Here is an 18304-nt window from a genome sequence, read left to right as displayed (position 1 = left end):
CTGTCTGATTAACCTTAGCTAACCTGAGATAACCTCCGATTAACCTGAGATAACCTGCCTGCCTGCCTGCCTGTCTGTCTGTCTGTCTGTCTGTCTGTCTGTCTGTCTGTCTGTCTGTCTGTCTGTCAGGGTGAAGATCACAGAGTTGGACCTCTCGTATGCAGACCTGAAGTTCCAGCCTGGTGTAGGTTTGCTGTTTGAGGTCCAGAACTCCTCCATCACACTCAGCTTTCAGAGACGCATCCTCTACTGGTTCTTGTGAGTCAGCCTTTCTCTCTCTCTCTCTCTCTCTCTCTCTCTCTCTCTCTGACTGTCTGTCTGTCTATCTGTCTCTCTCTTTCTCTCTCTCTCTGTCTCTCTGTCTGTCTGTCTTTATTTTTCTCTTTCTCTGAGGATGATGATGGAAATAATGATAATGATTCCTCTCTCACCCTCCCCTTCCCCTCCTCCCTCTCGCTATAGCTTTGACACAGGCGCCATCAACGCCTCAGCAGAAGGTGTAAACATCCACACGGCCGTCCACCTGGCCAGAGACGAGGTGGGCCGTATGAAGATCAACAACATCACCTGCGACGCCTCCATCTCCAGGATGCGAGCCAAGTTCAGTGGCACACTGGGGTAAGAAGCACTGAGCTATTCAGCTTTAACCCAAGAGACACCAGCAAGCTTCTGATGTTGGGATGTTGTCAATTTAATTCTGTGAAGTTCATTACTGGTCAGCCTACTTTAAAAAAAAAAAGTCATATTCTGCTGTCCTACAGTATAATATTGGCTGTTTTCAATCTTGTTTGAACACAGGAGGGTGTATGACTTCATGGCGACATTCCTCACGACAGGGATGCGCTTCCTTCTCAACCAACAGGTGCTAAGACACTTCTATTTCTATTACACTCTATTCTGTTCTATAGTTCTGGTTATGAAATGCCCACACACACATTGTTAGATTTTTGTTGTTCACGTGTATATTATCTCCGCAGATCTGCCCTGCGCTTAACCACGCTGGTCTAGTTCAGATCAACTCTATGTTGGAGACAATTCCAGGTATGATAGTAAAGGTCGATGGCTCATAAACACAAATCACTGACATCTTTTACCATTGTTAGATGAAATCATATGAATCCAGAACAGAGAGGTCTAGTAAACGGGGGCGGCTGTGGCGCAGGAGGTAGAGCCGCCGTCTAATGATCGCCAGGTTGGCAGATCGGCGGTTCGAGCCCCGGCTGGCCACAAGTCGAAGTGTCCTTGGGCAAGACACTGAACCCCAAATTGCTCCCAGTGAGCGGGCCGGCGCCTTGCATGGTAGCTTGCCGCCATTGGTGTGTGAATGGGTGAATGAGAGGTCGTTGTAAAGCGCTTTGGATAAAGGCGCTATATAAGTGCAGTCCATTTTAGTAAACAAGTGTGCATAAATAACGCTGTGCGTCTCTTCAGTCAGGTCCAAGGTGGACAAGTATGTGGGTATCGACTACTCTCTATTGAGCGACCCCGTGGTGACAGACAGGAGTCTGGACATGGACTTCAGGGTGAGTTTCATATATAGCTACATGTATATCTAGCTACATGTACAGTATGTATTAAGCCCGTCTAAAATGTGACAGGGTCTGGTGAAAAAGTCCTCAAGTAGGGCATGGTCATTTTTCCGTTTTTTTTTCTCCAGATGATGAAAGAGCAGATTGTAAGATTTCAAATGTCATACATTGAAAAATAGTTGAAGAATATATGCTTATTTGAATGTTGGTACACCTCAAACCAAACACCGGAGAAACTCTGAATCAAATCACACGCAAAACAGCTGCTAGTAGCTAGCAGCTAAAAAGGAACATCGCTATGAACATCTAACTGCATGTTTAGCACATCACAACATGCTGATAGAACATCAACATGCTAAAAACACATAACTACACATAATTAGATGATCACACAGTCCTTCCTTTTGAACACGTCCTAAAACGGGAAGTTTGTTTATACAAGCAATGTATCACTTACCCAGTAGCCTACGGCAGATGATACAGTGAATCCAATTTACAAATGATGGGTTAGGGTTAGGGTAAGTATTTTAGTGATCTTAAAACTGTTGTTTGATATATCGAGTGGGCCCTTCAACTAAATGGTTAAAGTGTAAATGAAATAGGCTTATTTGTATGCATTCTTCAGAACCGCCAACTGAAGTATTATTGTTGCTCTCTCTAACCCCCTTCCCTCTCTCTAACCCACCTCTTCCACCCCTCACCCCCTCCTCAGGGTATGTTCTTTGAGCTAAAGAATGAGAACAACACGTTGGTGAACTATGCGGTCGACCCTGTGGTCCGGGAGTACGACCGTATGGTCTACCTGGCGCTGTCAGAGTTCTTCTTCGACAGTGGCATGTACTCCTACTACAAGGCTGGAATATTCCAGATGGATATCTCCAACGAGAGGGTGAGTCCCTGACCCCTGAGTCGATTACCTCAGCTCATCGTTGTGTCAGTCACAGTAGAATCTTAGCCACTGACTCTGACTTGATTGGATGGTTATCGTTAATGAAACGCTGATATTTTATAGCTGGGCATTCACACAGAGCAACAGAGGACCAGATCAGAGGTGGAGGTAGAAATCAGATGATGGGCTCATTGTAATGCATGGAATGGGATGAGGAATGCTATCAAATGTCCTCTGATTTCTACCTCCACCAGCCTTCCCTGATGGATGTTGATTGACATGTTTCTGTCTACACGGATGTTTGATTGACATGTCTGTGGTCCAGATGTCCAAGGACCTGGAGTTGCTCCTGAGGACCACCTACTTTGGCACCATCATGATCATTGTGAGTAGACCTGTGTAAACCTGCTGTGTGTGTGTGTGTAGACCTGCTATGTGTGTGTGGGACCTTGTGTGTGGGGCCTGTGTGTGTGTAGACCTCTTATTTGTGTGTGTGTGTGTGTATGTGCACTCATTCTCTCTCTCTCTCTCTCTCTCTCTCTCTCTCTCTCTCTCTCTCTCTCTCTCTCTCTCTCTCTCTCTCTCTCTCTCTCTCTCTCTCTCTCTCTCTCTCTCTCTCTCTCTCTCTCTCTCTCTCTCTCTCTCTCTCTCTCTCTCTCTCTCTCTCTCTCTCTCTCTCTCTCTCTCTCTCTCTCTCTCTCTCTCTCTCTCTCTCTCTCTCTCAGAACCCGGCCTTGGTGGACGCTCCTCTCTCACTGCAGATGGAGGTGACCTCAGCGCCCAAGTGCACCATCAAGACCTCCGGAGCGACCGTCGCTGTGACGGCCATCGTCACGGTGATGGTGCTGCCGCCCGGGAAGCCCTCGGTCCAGCTCAGCAGCATGACCCTGGTGAGGAAGATGAGGAGGAGGGGGTGGGAGGGGGGGAGGAAGGGGGGAGGGGGTCGCTAGGCCTGAGTTGTGAGGACAAGCAGGTGGAGACCCATCACTGACAAACGTCCGTCCTTCCTCTCCTCACAGGAGGCCAAGTTCAACGCCAAGGTGTCCATGAAGGGAAAGAGGCTAGCGGTCAACGCAGACCTCAGGAGGTAGGCACACACACACGCACACGCACACGCGCACACGTACATGTACACACACGTACACACACGTACACACACGTACACACACATACATACATACATACACACACGCACACAGTACTCTCATTTAGAACTCAGTATGAAAGCCCAGATCATAACACATCCGTTTGCCTCTTGACAGGTTTAAAATCTACTCCAACCGATCTGCACTGGAATCACTGGCGGTAAGATCCGAGCTTTCTTCCACTCTCTTCCTTCCTTTTCTCCTCCCCCCCCACCCATCTCCAGTATGTCTCTAGTCTAATCCCTGTATGATCTATGTGCAGCTCATCCCCCTCCAAGGCCCCCTGAAGACCATGCTGCAGATCTCAGTGGTGCCTCTGATCAACAGTGAGTCATGAGCTCGTCCTCCGATTCCTACCTCCACCACCAGCCTCCTCTGGCATCACAGTCACAGCAGATCACTGGAACCTCACACACTTTGACCTCTAACTCACTCTTCCCTCACAGTCACCATACACGGTGATGGCACTTTTTTAGAATAGAAAGGTTCTCCCTAGAACCAAGAAGGGTTCCTCGGGCGTTCCTAGAATAAAATAAAACATATCAAAAATAGAAAAGCCATAAATAGTCTGAAAGAAACATGATAGATAGTGTCAACAGTCCAGTATGAATCAACTTGAATGAACAGGAATGAACATCCCCCAGCCTGACCCTGATCCCCCTGATCGAAAATACTCCCCCTGATCGAGTCACACGAGTCTGTTTTCCCTGGATGATGTTGTGGTTTATGTGTGTGTTCTGACTCCTCCCCCCCCCCCGTGTGTCCTCCTCAGACTGGACTAAGAGAGGAGTCGGCATCCCTCTCGCTGACGGCATGGACTTTATCGAGGAGGTGGTGGAGTATCATAACGTACGAGTCAATCCCTTTTATTCATCTGTACTCATAACCCACAACATATGAGGTAGTTCAAGCAGTTCTGGCTGGTTCAATCAAGCTGGTTCAGTCTAGTTCTAGCTGGTTCAATCTAGCTGGTTCAATTTAATCTGAAGAAATTGGAAACTTGCAAAGCATCACTTACTGAATAGGAATCGTTCACCCAATCAGAGAGCTGTCTGCTGATGTGCGGTAGCTAATCCGCTTCCTCACCTCTGACCTTTGACCTTCGCAGGGTTACATCATCATCGGGGCCAACCTTCGCTTCAGCCGCGGTCTGAGGGAGATGATCGAGGGGAAGATCCAGAAAGACAGTGACAACGCCCTCTAGAGAGAAGGAGACAGCCAGGGACAGACACACACACACACACACACACACACACACACACACACACACACACACACACACACACACTCACACAGCAGCACTCCTTCCTAGACGGCGCATTCCCTCCACCTTCTCCTGAAGTGCGCACTTGTGCCCGCCCTCCTGTGGATGTCTAAAGGAGTGGACGGGTGATTGACAGGCGGTGGAACCCAATCGTATGCTTTTAAATCCACATCCACGGGGGAAGTGCACTAGTCTAGTGTACACTGCAGGAGAAGGACGACGCCAAGAGAACTAGGATGCAGGAAGTGTTTGTATCTATCCACGTCCACGTTATCCACTGTTTCACACGTAGCAGACTCCTCTGTAGACACCTCGACATACAACGCAGATGTTTTATGGAGCAGGGCTGGCATTACACACTCCTGAAGGGTCCAGAGTATGTTGTTGCTGAGCTAACTGATGTCAGTATAAATCACGCTTATGTATAACCAATCAACTTAATAACACAGCTGGAGTGCATTTTCTGCGTTATTACCATTTTGAAAAAAAAAGATACTTTTATACAGTTGCTTATATTTGATAATGTGTAGGTATCAACAAGGTTGACTTGAATCAGTTTAGAATTGACATTCATGAGCCTCAGAACGGCACATATTCTAGAGTGCACTGCTCAGAACACTGACCTCTGACCTGTTAGAGCAGGTTCGGGGTGGTACAGTACATCGTGGTGTGTCGTAGGAGTGACTAGTGTTGCACATCATTACCCTCTTTTACTGTACATCCTGTTCCCTCTCAGAAGTGTTTCAGAATCACAATCTTTACCACTGTTCTTCTTATTAATTATTAGTGTGAGAACCGTACTGTATGACAAAGGAAATGTCGAATGAATGTTTACTGAAATTGTACCGTCACTATTCTGACCAATCAGGATCCTTGTACATAAATCTAGTTTCCTACCTGCGACTATGAGTAACCAATGATCAAAGATGTTCTTCCTAATCATCCTCATCGTCATGTATAACTAGACCTAATGCCACTTGGTATGACGGCGTGTTTACTCAATAAAAATACCAAAACAACATCTTCAGTGTCTTGTCATCATTTAAAATAAATCATGAAATCGATGACACTTTTGGTAAAGAACAGTTTTATTATAAAACCACAAACAGAATCCCCAGAATTAAAAACTAAAAAGCAAAGACAGGCACGTTCCCTTTTGATCATAGTGGTTTCATGTATTTCCATGAGGCACTATTTAACATAACTGCAGTTTACTCTAGGCGTGAATATCTGTCCGTCGACTGCAGAGGGTCTGAACAGATCCCTTTGATTACCCAGAAGGCACTGGAAGGCCTTTACAGGTTGGTTGAACCACACAATCACCATCGTACGATTTAAAGCCAAATACAGATACTCATCCTGTGCAAACAGCTGACAATAAATCAATGCAGCTGTGAGTGTTCTAATCATATTTAATATTTATAATAGATGGTCTGATTATGGGTTAAGAGAAAACCAGAATTGGCCAATGGGGTTACAGCAGCATGTATTTAACCAATCAGAAATAAGCAGAGAAGAGTCACAATTCCTACGACAATAATAACGCTTGGAGGTGACGTATCATACCGGCATAGTGTAGGTGTGCAGGCGTTCATTCTAACGAAGCATTAACACGCCTGACACTACTTGTTACTGCTTGGTCAGAACAAACACAACCCACACCAGCCCTCTGTAAATACGACTGGCCACCCTTGTACAATGTGTGGTCATTTGATCGTGGATAGAACCCAGTGTTTTTGCCATGAGCTAGTGCAAATAAATGAGACAGAGGTGTGTGTGTGTGAGCGAGAGAGAAAGACAGACAGACAGACACAGACAGACCAACAGAGACACACACAGAAGCCCAATTTATACTTCTGTGTAAAATCTACGTCGTAGCCTACGGCGTAGCCTGCGTAGGCCCGAGCCTACGGCGTACCTTTTCGCGCACCTCTCCAAAAATGGAACTACGCGGCACACCTATGCAGACCGTAAGAACTGTGATTGGTCCGCTTGGTAGCACATGATTCCGACATGATTCAGACTCTCTCGTAGGCCTAAATGCGGAAGCCATGACAGAAATGTAATTTACTTTTTCTGTAATTACTTTTGACGATTACGATTTCAAAAATTATGATAACCATCTTATTATCTTAGTTTAATGTCATTTCAATGCATTAGACATTTTCTTTACAACAAGCATAACAAAAAAATTCGCTATTATGCCGCTATGAGTACATTGACCAACGCGACGCAGACCGACCAACGCAGAACTATAAATGGGAGAGCCCTTGCGTAGGCTACGGTGTAGCTGCGCGTAAATTCGACGCAGAAGTATAAATTGGGCTAGACAGTGGGTCCCAGTAGTCGTGTACTCAGTAGGCACTCCTCAGAAGGGTTCTTTGTTCAGGAAGCGGCTAAACATGACGAAGGCAGCGATTGGCTTGTCTGCAGGGACCATGTGACCGGAGCCCTGGGGAGACAACAAGAGGAGGGAGAGTGACCTATGACCTGCTGGCGCCACTTCCTGGTACCAGGCAGACTGGACAGTGTTAAATCCTACCTTATATAAGGTTTTCAGATGACAATTGAATAGTAGACTCAAATAAAACAAAATAGAATACAACATGAAATAAAGATAGACTATCTGCAGCAGTATCAGTGTGTTTAGTGTGTAGCGGGTTAGGTGGTCACTGTTAAGTGGGAACAGTTAAGTGGTCACTGTTACCGGTAAGTGTTTTTCTGTTAAGCATTTATTTATTTTAAAATATGTTTTTAGGGCATTTCTGCATTTCTGAGAGAGTGTAGAGATGACAGGAAGGATGGGTGAGAGAGGGGGGATGGAATGCAGGATAGGTTGGTGGCCGGAATCGAACCAAGGACCCTGCGATTATGTGGCATCCGCATTAGTGAGCTACGCCACCCAGGCGCCCCAAGTTGGAATTGTTAAGAGGGTCAGAGATAAGTGGTCACTGTTCAGCGGTCACTGTTTAGCGGTCACTGTTTAGCGGTCACTGTTAAACGGTCACTGTTAAGTGGTCAATGGTCAGTAGGAAGACGTGCTTACCTTAACAGTGAGGAAGGCCAGGTTGGAGAACTCCTTGACGAAGCCCCCCACCTGCTGGCTGGTTCCGGTATTGTAGAGCCAGGTCCTCCTCTTCACCTGCACCTGGATGGACCACAGAGACACACAGGTCAGGGCAGGTCAGCCTCGGCACGGTAAACACCAATCTATGCCATGCCTTCCTGATGGACTGAGCCAATGCTTTCTCTACAGGGCCCGGTTGTTCAAAACGTTTACTCTGGATCAGAATGATCCCGGATCAGATCTATCTGGCTGAGTTTGAGTCGTATAGGGGAAAGCAGCCAGCTCGATCTGATCCTGGATCAGAGAAAAGAATCAGGATAATTCTGATCCAGATTAAAAGTTTTGAACAACTGGGCTGAGGAGATAAGGGTATGTTCCATGTCGGTTTCATAGGTTGGCAGCTTCTTTTTTTTTATGGACAAAAAATAAATAAAAAAGGAGTTGAACTTTCCACAGTCAGTTTAGGTACTAAACTGTATGTTTTGCTATTACGTTTTGTATTAAAGGTGCTAGGTTGCATTTGTCTGAACAGATACATTTGCATCCGTTTCCTGATAGTTTGGTGTGGCCGGGGCCTTACAGCTCCATGCATCACAACTGGCTGACCTGCATCATATACAGGGTTCCTACAAGTTTCAACAAGTCTGAAATCTAAGACCTTTTTTAGACCTCTTTGAATAGAACTATTCACGATACCGTATGATAGCTTTTTGTCATCCTGCCGTAGCTTCGTTCGCCAATAATTTGGGGGCAGCGAATTGGCATTGTTTTGGTTCCAGCTTGATTCATTTCCACGTAATTAGATGTAGTCAGACTGATTTCCTTGCAGGACAAGCTAATCAAATTATTTAGACCTATCACCTCATTTTTTTTAACCTAATAACTGAAACTTGGGACCTGTTTAGGCCTTATAAATCGGATTGCTGGATTTTACACTTTACGGCTTTTTAAGACCAGCGCGGGAACCCTGCAACCCTTTTGTTTTCTTATTACAGGCTAATGATGCATTTCTCCCATGTTGCAACTTGTACAAAGCGACAGGAGAACTACAAAAATCTGTATAAAATGTATAAAACAATACAAATGTGTCTCGTCATGCCAAAAAGGTTTCAGAAGGTCCACGTACCTCCTGCTGCAGAGACTCCACAAACCACTCATCACCCAGGAAGTTACAGGCCATGTCCACGTCTCCGTTATACACCAGCACACGGTACTTCTACATGACACACACACACACACACACACACACACACACACACACACACACACACACACACAAAACCATCAAGGGTTAAACACACACACACACACACACACGCACACAAAACCATCAAGGGTTAAAAACACACACACACACACACACACACACACACACATTTAATATCTTTATTTGCGTTCACATTTTACAATAAAATTCTTGAACACAAACAGTATTAGTTGCACCAGCATAGGACACTCGATAATTCAAGCTTTACAATCTGTCTATGGGTACAGGTAGCAGCGTCTCCTCCATATGTGGCGGCTGCCAATTATTGCAGATATTGAGCAGAATTTTGCCACGGCCTTTGCTTTAGGCTTGGGAATTCCTGTCATCTGCAACCCCCTGACGACTAGTCTGTGGACATTACCAAGGCTTCCAAATATAAACACTAATAATTTACATTTGTACCCAAGCTGTACAATGGCATCTTTGAGTGGATGGTACTTCACAACTTTGGTAAGAAAGGCCTCTTCTAGGCTGTAGTCAAACGCGCAACCCACTTCCAAAATGATGACCTCTCTACTGTCCTCATCGACAACAACAACATCTGGTGTATTGGCTGCAACATTTAAAAAATAGTCATATTCATTATTGCACAGGTTGAACATGGTAGTTGAGACACGTGTGTGTTTATAAAACACACACACACACACACACACACACACACACACACACACCCTCACCCTCACCCTCACCCTCACTCACCATAGCTCCCAGCAGCTTGAGGTACTGCTTCTTAACGTCCATGTAGATACGGCCGTAGTTCAGATTCACCTCAGCACTGAAACACATCAGTATAACATTAACATAAGACATTCACCTCAGGACAGCGCAACAAACATCAACCTCCAGCGCTGACGCACCACATCAACAGACGACATGAGGCGACACTACAGTCAGCAATAACTCATTGTTTAGAATGGCGGAGAGGAGAAGTCTACGGTGCCGTTATTCACCTGCAGATCTGCCATTCGAGGGCGGAGGGGGAGATGTGGAGGGCAGCTTTGACGTAGGGGTTGTTGAGGTAGAGGCTGGAGGGGGTGGAGTTGGTGCAGGGGGGGTCCATCCTCACACGCTTGTAGATGGATGCCACACTCTTCAGTTTCTACCTCGCACGCACGCACACACAGACACACACACACACATACACATGATGACTCTTACACGCCAACCTTCAAGTTTCCTCATGTATACATACTGGTACTCTCTGTCTTGTCGGCTAGTGAGTGGCTAGTGAAGTGAATGTTTGGCTGTGGGGGAACCTTGGACCCATCCCTACCTGGTTCCAGAGCTGGCTCCACTCATGGTTGAGGAAGTTGTTGCCCAGGTCTCGGATCACCAGGTGGCCGTTGTCAACGCTACACCGACAACACAGGAGGATGTTCAGAGTTAGTTATTCATGTGTCAGTCGGGGGAGGCTGGTGGAGGTAGGAAGTGGAGGACAGGCTCATTGTGACGCATGGAACAGAATGAGGAATGGTATCAAACACCCGTGGTGTGGTGTTAAGAGAAGTGTAAAAGGGGACAAGCTGAAGTAGTGTGTACTTCTCTGTGGTGTAGAGAGGACATGTTAAACTCTGTGGTGTGGTGGGTATAGAGGACATGTTAAACTCTGTGGTGTGGAGGTAGAGAGGACATGTTAAACTCTGTGTTGAGGTAGAGAGGACATGTTAAACTCTGTGGTGTGGAGGTAGAGAGGACATGTTAAACTCTGTGGTGTGGGGGCAGAGAGGACATGTTAAACTATGTGGTGTGGAGGTAGAGAGGACATGTTAAACTCTGTGGTGAGGTAGAGAGGTCATGTTAAACTCTGTGGTGTGGAGGCAGAGAGGACATGTTAAACTCTGTGGTGTGGAGGTAGAGAGGTCATGTTAAACTCTGTGGTGTGGAGGTAGAGAGGACATGTTAAACTCTGTGGTGTGGAGGTAGAGAGGACATGTTAAACTCTGTGGTGTGGAGGTAGAGAGGACATGTTAAACTCTGTGGTGTGGAGGTAGAGAGGAGTGTGAAGGGGACGTGTTGTATCTGACTGTCTTGACTCTCCCCCCTAAAGACCTCTTCACCCCCCACTACTCCTCTGTGCAGTTACTGTTACTACTGTAAAAAAAAGTGAAAAAGGCATAATAATAATAATAAGAAGAAGAAGAAGAAGAAGAATAAGAATAAGAATAAGAATAAGAATAAGAATAAGAATAAGAATAAGAATAAGAATAAGAATAAGAATAAGAATAAGAATAAGAATAAGAATGGGCTAAGTTGAAGATGTGTCTCCTGGTCTCACCTGACCCTCTGTCCGACACCTCCCAGACAAGGGGCGTACAGGTTGTACACGTTCAGACCTGAGCTCCATACAATCTTCGCCACCTCCCCTACCTAGAGAGAGAGAGAGAGGGGGGGAGAGAGAGAGAGAGCGAGAGAGGGGGGGGGGGGGGGGGGTGGAGAGAGGAAGAGAGAGAGGGAGGGAAGGGAGAGAGAGAGACAGAGGAAAACATGTCACATTTTCCCCACAGCTTATTGACTATGGCATCAGCAAATAGGCTCACATCAAACTAATAACATCTCCCAGAAATCCCACTTCTATAAACGGTTGTCATGGTGATCCACTAACATTGCGGGAGCAGGTGACGTTTTCGGACCCGTAGAAGTCACATGTTCCGTCTTTACAGCAGTAGGACTGCAGGTCTGTCCACATCCTGACAGAGACAGACAGACAGACAGACAGACAGAGTCGTACCACAGAGAGAAAGACAAGCCATATTATTCAGCGTTCGCAACAAGTGAGTCTTACAGGTTTTTAGTAAAAGTAGTCAACAAACAAAGTTTACAGTGTAAAACGCTTTGTGCACCTGTGTACGGTAGAAATGCTGCTATATAGAGCTCATTCTTTTAAAGCTCTGTTTATTGTTTTTCCATTGCACCCGATAGAGGTTTTGCCTCTGGTTATTGTACTTTTAATCTGCTTAAATGCTGTTCTCACAGCCAATAAACAACTTTAATTCGACCTATAACATAGGATGTCTTGTTGCTTTCCCTTTCCCCTAGCGAGCAGGAACTTAAACTAAAAGAAAACATAAATAAATAAAAAATACAATTAAATCTAACATTACTTAGTGCCCAGGAGTCCATGATAGTAGGCGAAGTACACTATAGAGTTGTCGTTCAGCTCATAACTGGCCAAACCGTTGCCCACGGCGATACCCTAGAGGATAGTGGAACAGGAGGAAAGATGCAGCATTATAATGATGATTCCTCTCCCCCTAAACCTCCAACCCAGGCCTAGCATGATGTCACCAACCCAGGCCTAGCATGAGGTCACCAACCCAGGCCTAGCATGATGTCACCAACCCAGGCCTAGCAGATTAGCGGGGGTCTTGAAGGGTAGAGGACACCAAATAAACCCACTTCTCTGTCCTTCATCCCTCCCCATATCCCTCTCGTCCTCCCCACACCCCTCCCATACCTGCAGGTTAATGCTGTTGTCTTCCATGATTCTCCTCCCTCCCTCCCTCCCTCTCTCTCCCTCCCTCCCCCACCTGCAGGTTAATGCTGTTGTCTTCCATGATTCTCCTCCCTCCCTCCCTCCATCTCCCTGTCTCCCTCCCCCACCTGCAGGTTAATGCTGTTGTCTTCCATGATTCTCCTCCCTCCCTCTCTCCCTCCCCCACCTGCAGGTTAATACTGTTGTCTTCCATGATTCTCCTCCCTCCCTCCCTCCCTCCCTCCCTCCCTCTCCCTCCCTCCCTCCCTCCCTCCCTCCCTCCCTCCCTCCCTCCCTCCCTCCCTCTCTCTCCCTCCCTCCCTCCCTCTCTCTCCCTCCCTCCCTCCCCCACCTGCAGGTTAATGCTGTTGTCTTCCATGATTCTCCTCCCTCCCCCCATCGCTCCATCTCCCTCCCTCCCTCACCTGCAGGTTAATGCTGTCGTCCTCCATCACCCTCTCGGCCAGCGTGGGGATGTATATCCCTGCGTAACTCTCTCCCGTCAAGAAGACCTTGTTCTTCTGGTACTCTGGGAACAGCCTGAAGAACTCCTTTAACGCCAGGTAGTTGTTCATGGACACCTGCAGGAGATGAACAGGGACACGCGACACAGAACTCAATGGCTGTGTTTCCAATGTCCACACAGTAGGACAGCACATGATGGCACACTTGGCTAATACATTGTTCAATTCATTCCCTGAGGAATGTGGATTGGGATTGTTTGTGCTAAATGGTTGGTAGACATGGAATGCAGACAAACGCAAAGAGCTTTACAGGGACTTTAGAATGGCATTACAGACTAGAGAGGCCACCGGTGGGGGGTTAGGGTTGGGACGTGCCTGGAGAAATACTAGGACTTATGAATGTGAACAAGTTAGTAGGCATACAAAATAATCCTGATAGCTGATAGAACGGCACATACCTCTGTGTCATTGGTGGTATACTTCTTGTCATCAGAGTAGGAAAAGCCGACCCCTGGTGGTGTCTCCAGGTATAGCATGTTGGCGATCTAAAAGCAGAACAAACAACCCACTTCACTCAGTGAAAATGAGATCTGGACATTGCTGCTTTGTCATGTGAAGAGCACGTGATTATACAGTTATTATAACAAAAAAGTTTGTTCGATTGTGAAGGGAAGAGACTAACCCTGTTCCAAGCGTATGGGTTGTAGTCCATGGTTATGCCGTCATCCTGAATCTGAAACGATAAAAGCAGTTACAGCACATTCACACCTATCAGAGGAGAACTTTTTACATTTTTGTCATTTACCAGGTGACTTACTCTGAATTTTATTGCATGTGACTCAACTATACATCAGTCATCGCAAGTAACACGTTCCATAAGAATATGTGTCAAAAGCAATGCTAGAAGTAAGGGAAGAAAACTATTTGTTAGTTTAAAGGATTTTTTTTTTTTTTAATAACACGATTTAATCCTTTCATATGTACACAGGTGTACAGGGGATATGAGCCAAACATCTATACATTGGAATGTAGATCAGTGGTAGAGGTTAGGGGCCAAAGAGCTAGTGGTATAGATCAGTGGTAGGGACTAGGGGAGTAGGGGGATTTGGTCTCACCAGGAAAGGCCCGTGTTCTGTCAGCATCCCGTCCAAAGAACTGCAGCCTGGACCTCCATTCAGCCACAGGACCACTGGACTACCTGCTGGGTCCTTCTGAGACTCCACAAACCTGTTCACACACGCACACACGCATCCACACGCACACACACAGTTCATGGAATTGTTTCCCTACTTCCTTTTATTGCCCAAAACTGCTTTTTCTTCTCTAAAGTTCATGAGCAGGCTTGGTGGAGGAGGTTCCTCATTCCATTCCATGCATTTCAATGATTTCCTCCGATTTCTGCCTACACCAGCCTCCCCTGGGATGACAGTGCTTCCTTTGATAAAACAGCCTCGTTCTGATAATTGGATAGATACGATTGTTTTCCACAGGTTGTGCAAGCTTTGTTTCCAACCTGGCACTAACACACTTAATTCAACTAAATCAAATGAGCCCTCACGTTGGTTGAATCAGGTGTGTGTGTGTCTGTCTGTGTGTGTGTGTGTGTGTGTGTGTGTGTGTGTGTGTGTGTGTGTGTGTGTGTGTGAAGAACAGAATGAAGAATGAAGAACATGTCCACCATTTGTAGTCACGAATTATGATGTTGTTGACCTTTAAGAAAACTGCTGAGTCCTATAATTGGTGTGTTGACACGCCTGTGTCCAATAACCGATTCTAAGGAACTGTATCAAAGGATAACTGAAACTGGTCAGTACAAGTTTGGAACTCCACTGGCTGTCTCAGACGTTTTCCTGTGCACAATAAAGAAGAAGATTGCTTTGCTGTACTCTTTATTTTATTATTTTTTATTTTTATTTTATCCCTTTTTCACCCAATTTAGTATCCAATTATACCCAACCTAGTGTCCAATTATCCCCTGTCGCCTATTGCGTAGGATCGGCCGCACGCGCACCCCGTGGCCGGCAGCCCAGATGAGAGAGCCGATAGACTAGCTTACCGGCCCCTCGAGCCCAACACTGTTATTCCGGCACCAGACGGGGGCGGTGTTGCGCGACGGATCCTTATCCGGAAATAGCCAAAACCACCCTCGGGAGCGGCCGTCCAATATGCTGCTCCCCGTGGGCCCCGGCCATATCCGGGTCTGGCGAGACCGGGTTTCGATCCCAGTCCCCAGTGCGCAGCTTGCACCAGAGACTGATGCTTAGACCGCTGCGCCACCGCGGGGTGCTTTGCTGTACTCTTGACTCTAGTGTAACGTTTGTTCAGAATTTACACAACGATACTTAGAAATCCTATAACATTCCTAAGTCATTTGCCTTAGTTTGCAAAAAAAAAAAGTGTTTTGAAATTATTAATCATGTACTGATATTTATGCAATTGATATGTATGCAGTAGACTAGAGTATAGGCTCAAAGTGTGGTGTGGTGTGGGTGTGGGTGTGGGTGTGGGTGTGTGTGTGTGTGTGTGTGTGTGTGTGTTTGTGTGGTGTGTGGTGTGTGTGTGTGTGTGTGTGTGTGTGGTGTGTGTGTGTGTGTGTGTGGTGTGTGTGTGTGTGTGGTGTGTGTGTGTGTGTGGTGTGTGTGTGTGTGTGTGTGTGTGTGTGTGTTGGACCTAAGAGCTTAGAGCACTGTGTCACTGACGAATAGTTTCCAAATAATATGTCACCGCAGTAACTAAACACATACCAGTAGTGGAGGTGTTTGTTGTCGGCCACCGTGAAGTACCCGGAATACTGCTTGAAGTTCGGCTGCTTCTGAAGGCCCGGTAGGAATTTGATCTCATCCGACTCCGGTGCTGCGAATGTCCCTAGGGCCAAAGCACCCAACAGGGACAGCACGGAACACAACATCTGGAGAGAGAAAAAGGAAATGGACAGGAGGAAACGTTAACCAAAAGTATAATTGCAGCCTATATTGGCGAGCTTACATGAAAGCTAAACTAGATAGAATAGAATAGACTTTACTGTCCTTGTACAGTTGCCTATACAATGAAATGTGTAGTGGTTCTTCTGAAGGTGCAAAAACAGAAAACATATTCACATATTCACACAAACATATACACATATAACATATCACAAATAGTACACACTAGACAATTAAAAATGCAAAAAAAAACAAAAACTAAGATAGTTACTAGTAATGCATTCAGGTATCAGGTCATTCACCTGGTTAACCCATTGACACAGGGTTAATCACGGTGGCATTGCACAACTCAAGAACAAGAATCACTTGCAAAGTCAGTGCCTGGAATACGGATCGATCACTGGAGATACGAATGCAAGTGGTGTCTGGTTAGGAAATGTCAATGTCAGTCATGCAAAGCAATGCATTACTGTTTTACTTACCTTCATCACTTTTATCTACCCGTTTTGAAGAAGTCTGTCACATGCACGAAACAATGTATCCACAGATCACGGAAGGGAAGGACAGAAGAATCATGTGTCCACACACGACTGGGGCTGTGTTCGGAATGGCATACTACCATACTACTCATACTAGATATGACGTAGATTTTGAGTATGCAGTGCGTTCCACACTGTAGATTATGTGAAATTTGAGTATGCAAGAAATGTATGTAACTAGATTTTCGGTCGGCTGGTATTGGCATAGTTATTATGAATTTAGTAAGCAGTATGCAGTATATACTCATTGAGTATGCTAGTATGCAGTATGCCATTTCGAACACAGCCTGTCCACACACACACACACTCGTGATAAACGGATCACGTGATACCCGGGGTTCCTTGCGAGAGCTCGTAAACTGCGCGAGCTCCGTGCGCTGTGCTGCGTTGCTAAACTGCGATGTTAGTAGACAGTTCCTTCGGGTTACATGACAGTGATTTTTTTTTCTCCAGTGGGTCACGTGACTTAACTTGTAGATCGCTAAGCCATAATATTATTACTGATTTGGTCTCTTTTTATTATTGATGCATTAGAGTTGCTAAGTCAAGTGTGGCTGTCTTAAATGACGAATGCACACGTGGATGAATCACGTGATCGGTGCGTCTTGTCGTAAACATAGTCTAGTTTTGCAGAGAGGTGGAGGAAAGGAAAGCAGACTTAGGGGCTGTAAAGAGAGTAACCAACAAACAACATGGGCGGTTGTTCTGCTGCGGGCTGCTCCAGTCGCAACGAAAAGGGAAAGAAGTTGCATAATTTCCCCCGTGATCCCGACAGGAGGAAAGTTTGGGAGGAGATGGTTCGCAGGCGCAACTGGAGAGCACACGACCGATCCAAGCTGTGCGAGGTGAGGAGGGCACTTCGTGACGTTAGAATTATAAGGTTCTCCATTTTTGTCTTTTTTTTTTTTTTTTTTTTACATAATCTGATCCATTAGGTGTTTATTAATGCCTGTGTGGTGTTATTTTTTTTAAATGTTGACATTTTTGAGTTAGTAATTCATAAAATACAAAGGTTCCATCTCACCAAACATAATGGAATGTCAGAACTTTGACGCTCAATATCTCTGAACTACCCTAAACGGAGATAGAACCTTATAATTCTAAACTCACCACTTGACTGTAACTGGACAAGATCAGTTGACTAGTTTAGTTACTGCGGGGTTCTTGTTATAATCTACTACCACGTGTTATGCGATGTGCTGAGTTAAAGTCACACTCTCACTCTGCCATGTGTGCATAGACCTACCATTAGAGCAGTGGTTCTCAAACCTCTCCTCGGGGACCCCCCAGCCCCTCCACATATTTGATCTGTTCCACCACCAGCACACCTGATTACTTGATTAGTTGAATCAGGTGTGCTGGTGGTGGAACAGATCAAATGTGGTTTGAGAACCACTGCATTAGAGGGTTACCCAGGCCAGGGCCCACTCCACCAACAACTAAAATGTAAACAATTGAGCAAATGCATTCCATCTCTACATATTTGATTAGGTTACATATAGAATATGATATCTGTGATGTGCCATAGACATGACATAAGATACATAATCACATAATGACATACTTTAAGATCAGATTTCTCTCTTGATCACAAAGTCTCATAACCACAACATACTGTATGTATGTCCTTATTGTTTTGTATCCTATTATTCAATACTTGTAAATGACTGGAGACATTACAGACTGTGGCCTTAAGGTGAACAAATGTTGATTCTGACTGCCCACAGGACCACTTTGACGAGTCCCA

The 18304-nt window shown here is 45.7% G+C and overlaps 2 protein-coding genes across 2 annotated transcripts in view; one reads left to right on the top strand and one right to left on the bottom strand.

Annotated features, from left to right (window-relative positions):
• The window catches only part of pltp (phospholipid transfer protein), a gene marked incomplete at both ends in the record, with an annotated part of 5398 nt that extends 631 nt beyond the window's left edge, over positions 1 to 4767 (top strand). The window contains 13 exons of the mRNA XM_080548593.1: positions 130 to 258; positions 463 to 618; positions 799 to 862; positions 978 to 1041; positions 1432 to 1523; positions 2242 to 2418; positions 2744 to 2803; positions 3144 to 3308; positions 3438 to 3505; positions 3681 to 3723; positions 3826 to 3889; positions 4336 to 4412; positions 4672 to 4767. Of these exons, the coding sequence (XP_080404719.1) occupies positions 130 to 258; positions 463 to 618; positions 799 to 862; positions 978 to 1041; positions 1432 to 1523; positions 2242 to 2418; positions 2744 to 2803; positions 3144 to 3308; positions 3438 to 3505; positions 3681 to 3723; positions 3826 to 3889; positions 4336 to 4412; positions 4672 to 4767 (1255 nt within the window). The remainder of the gene's footprint in view (positions 1 to 129; positions 259 to 462; positions 619 to 798; positions 863 to 977; positions 1042 to 1431; positions 1524 to 2241; positions 2419 to 2743; positions 2804 to 3143; positions 3309 to 3437; positions 3506 to 3680; positions 3724 to 3825; positions 3890 to 4335; positions 4413 to 4671) is intronic.
• A 1136-nt stretch (positions 4768 to 5903) lies between these two features.
• ctsa (cathepsin A) lies at positions 5904 to 16595 on the bottom strand. The gene is made up of 15 exons (XM_080548205.1): positions 16501 to 16595; positions 15842 to 16005; positions 14213 to 14324; positions 13780 to 13830; positions 13556 to 13642; positions 13059 to 13214; positions 12263 to 12354; positions 11764 to 11848; positions 11437 to 11528; positions 10435 to 10513; positions 10112 to 10260; positions 9861 to 9936; positions 9021 to 9110; positions 7874 to 7975; positions 5904 to 7279 (listed from the first exon to the last, which is right to left on the bottom strand). Exons 1-15 carry the CDS (start codon positions 16504 to 16506, stop codon positions 7196 to 7198), a joined length of 1425 nt encoding a protein of 474 aa, XP_080404331.1. The 5' UTR covers positions 16507 to 16595; the 3' UTR covers positions 5904 to 7195.
• Between the last annotated feature and the right edge of the window lie 1709 nt (positions 16596 to 18304).

This window comes from Nansenia antarctica (genome assembly GCF_963989245.1).
Source record: "Nansenia antarctica genome assembly, chromosome: 18".
NCBI lineage: Eukaryota > Metazoa > Chordata > Actinopteri > Argentiniformes > Microstomatidae > Nansenia > Nansenia antarctica.
Note: the sequence above shows the minus strand (reverse complement) of the source record. Positions and strands in the feature narration are given on the sequence as shown.

Coding starts and splice junctions, on each gene's coding strand:
- ctsa (XM_080548205.1), bottom strand. Junction 13,215..13,555: donor ATACCACCAATGACACAGAG/GTATGTGCCGTT, acceptor CATCTCCTGCAG/GTGTCCATGAACAACTACCT. Junction 10,261..10,434: donor GGAGCCAGCTCTGGAACCAG/GTAGGGATGGGT, acceptor CGTGCGAGGTAG/AAACTGAAGAGTGTGGCATC.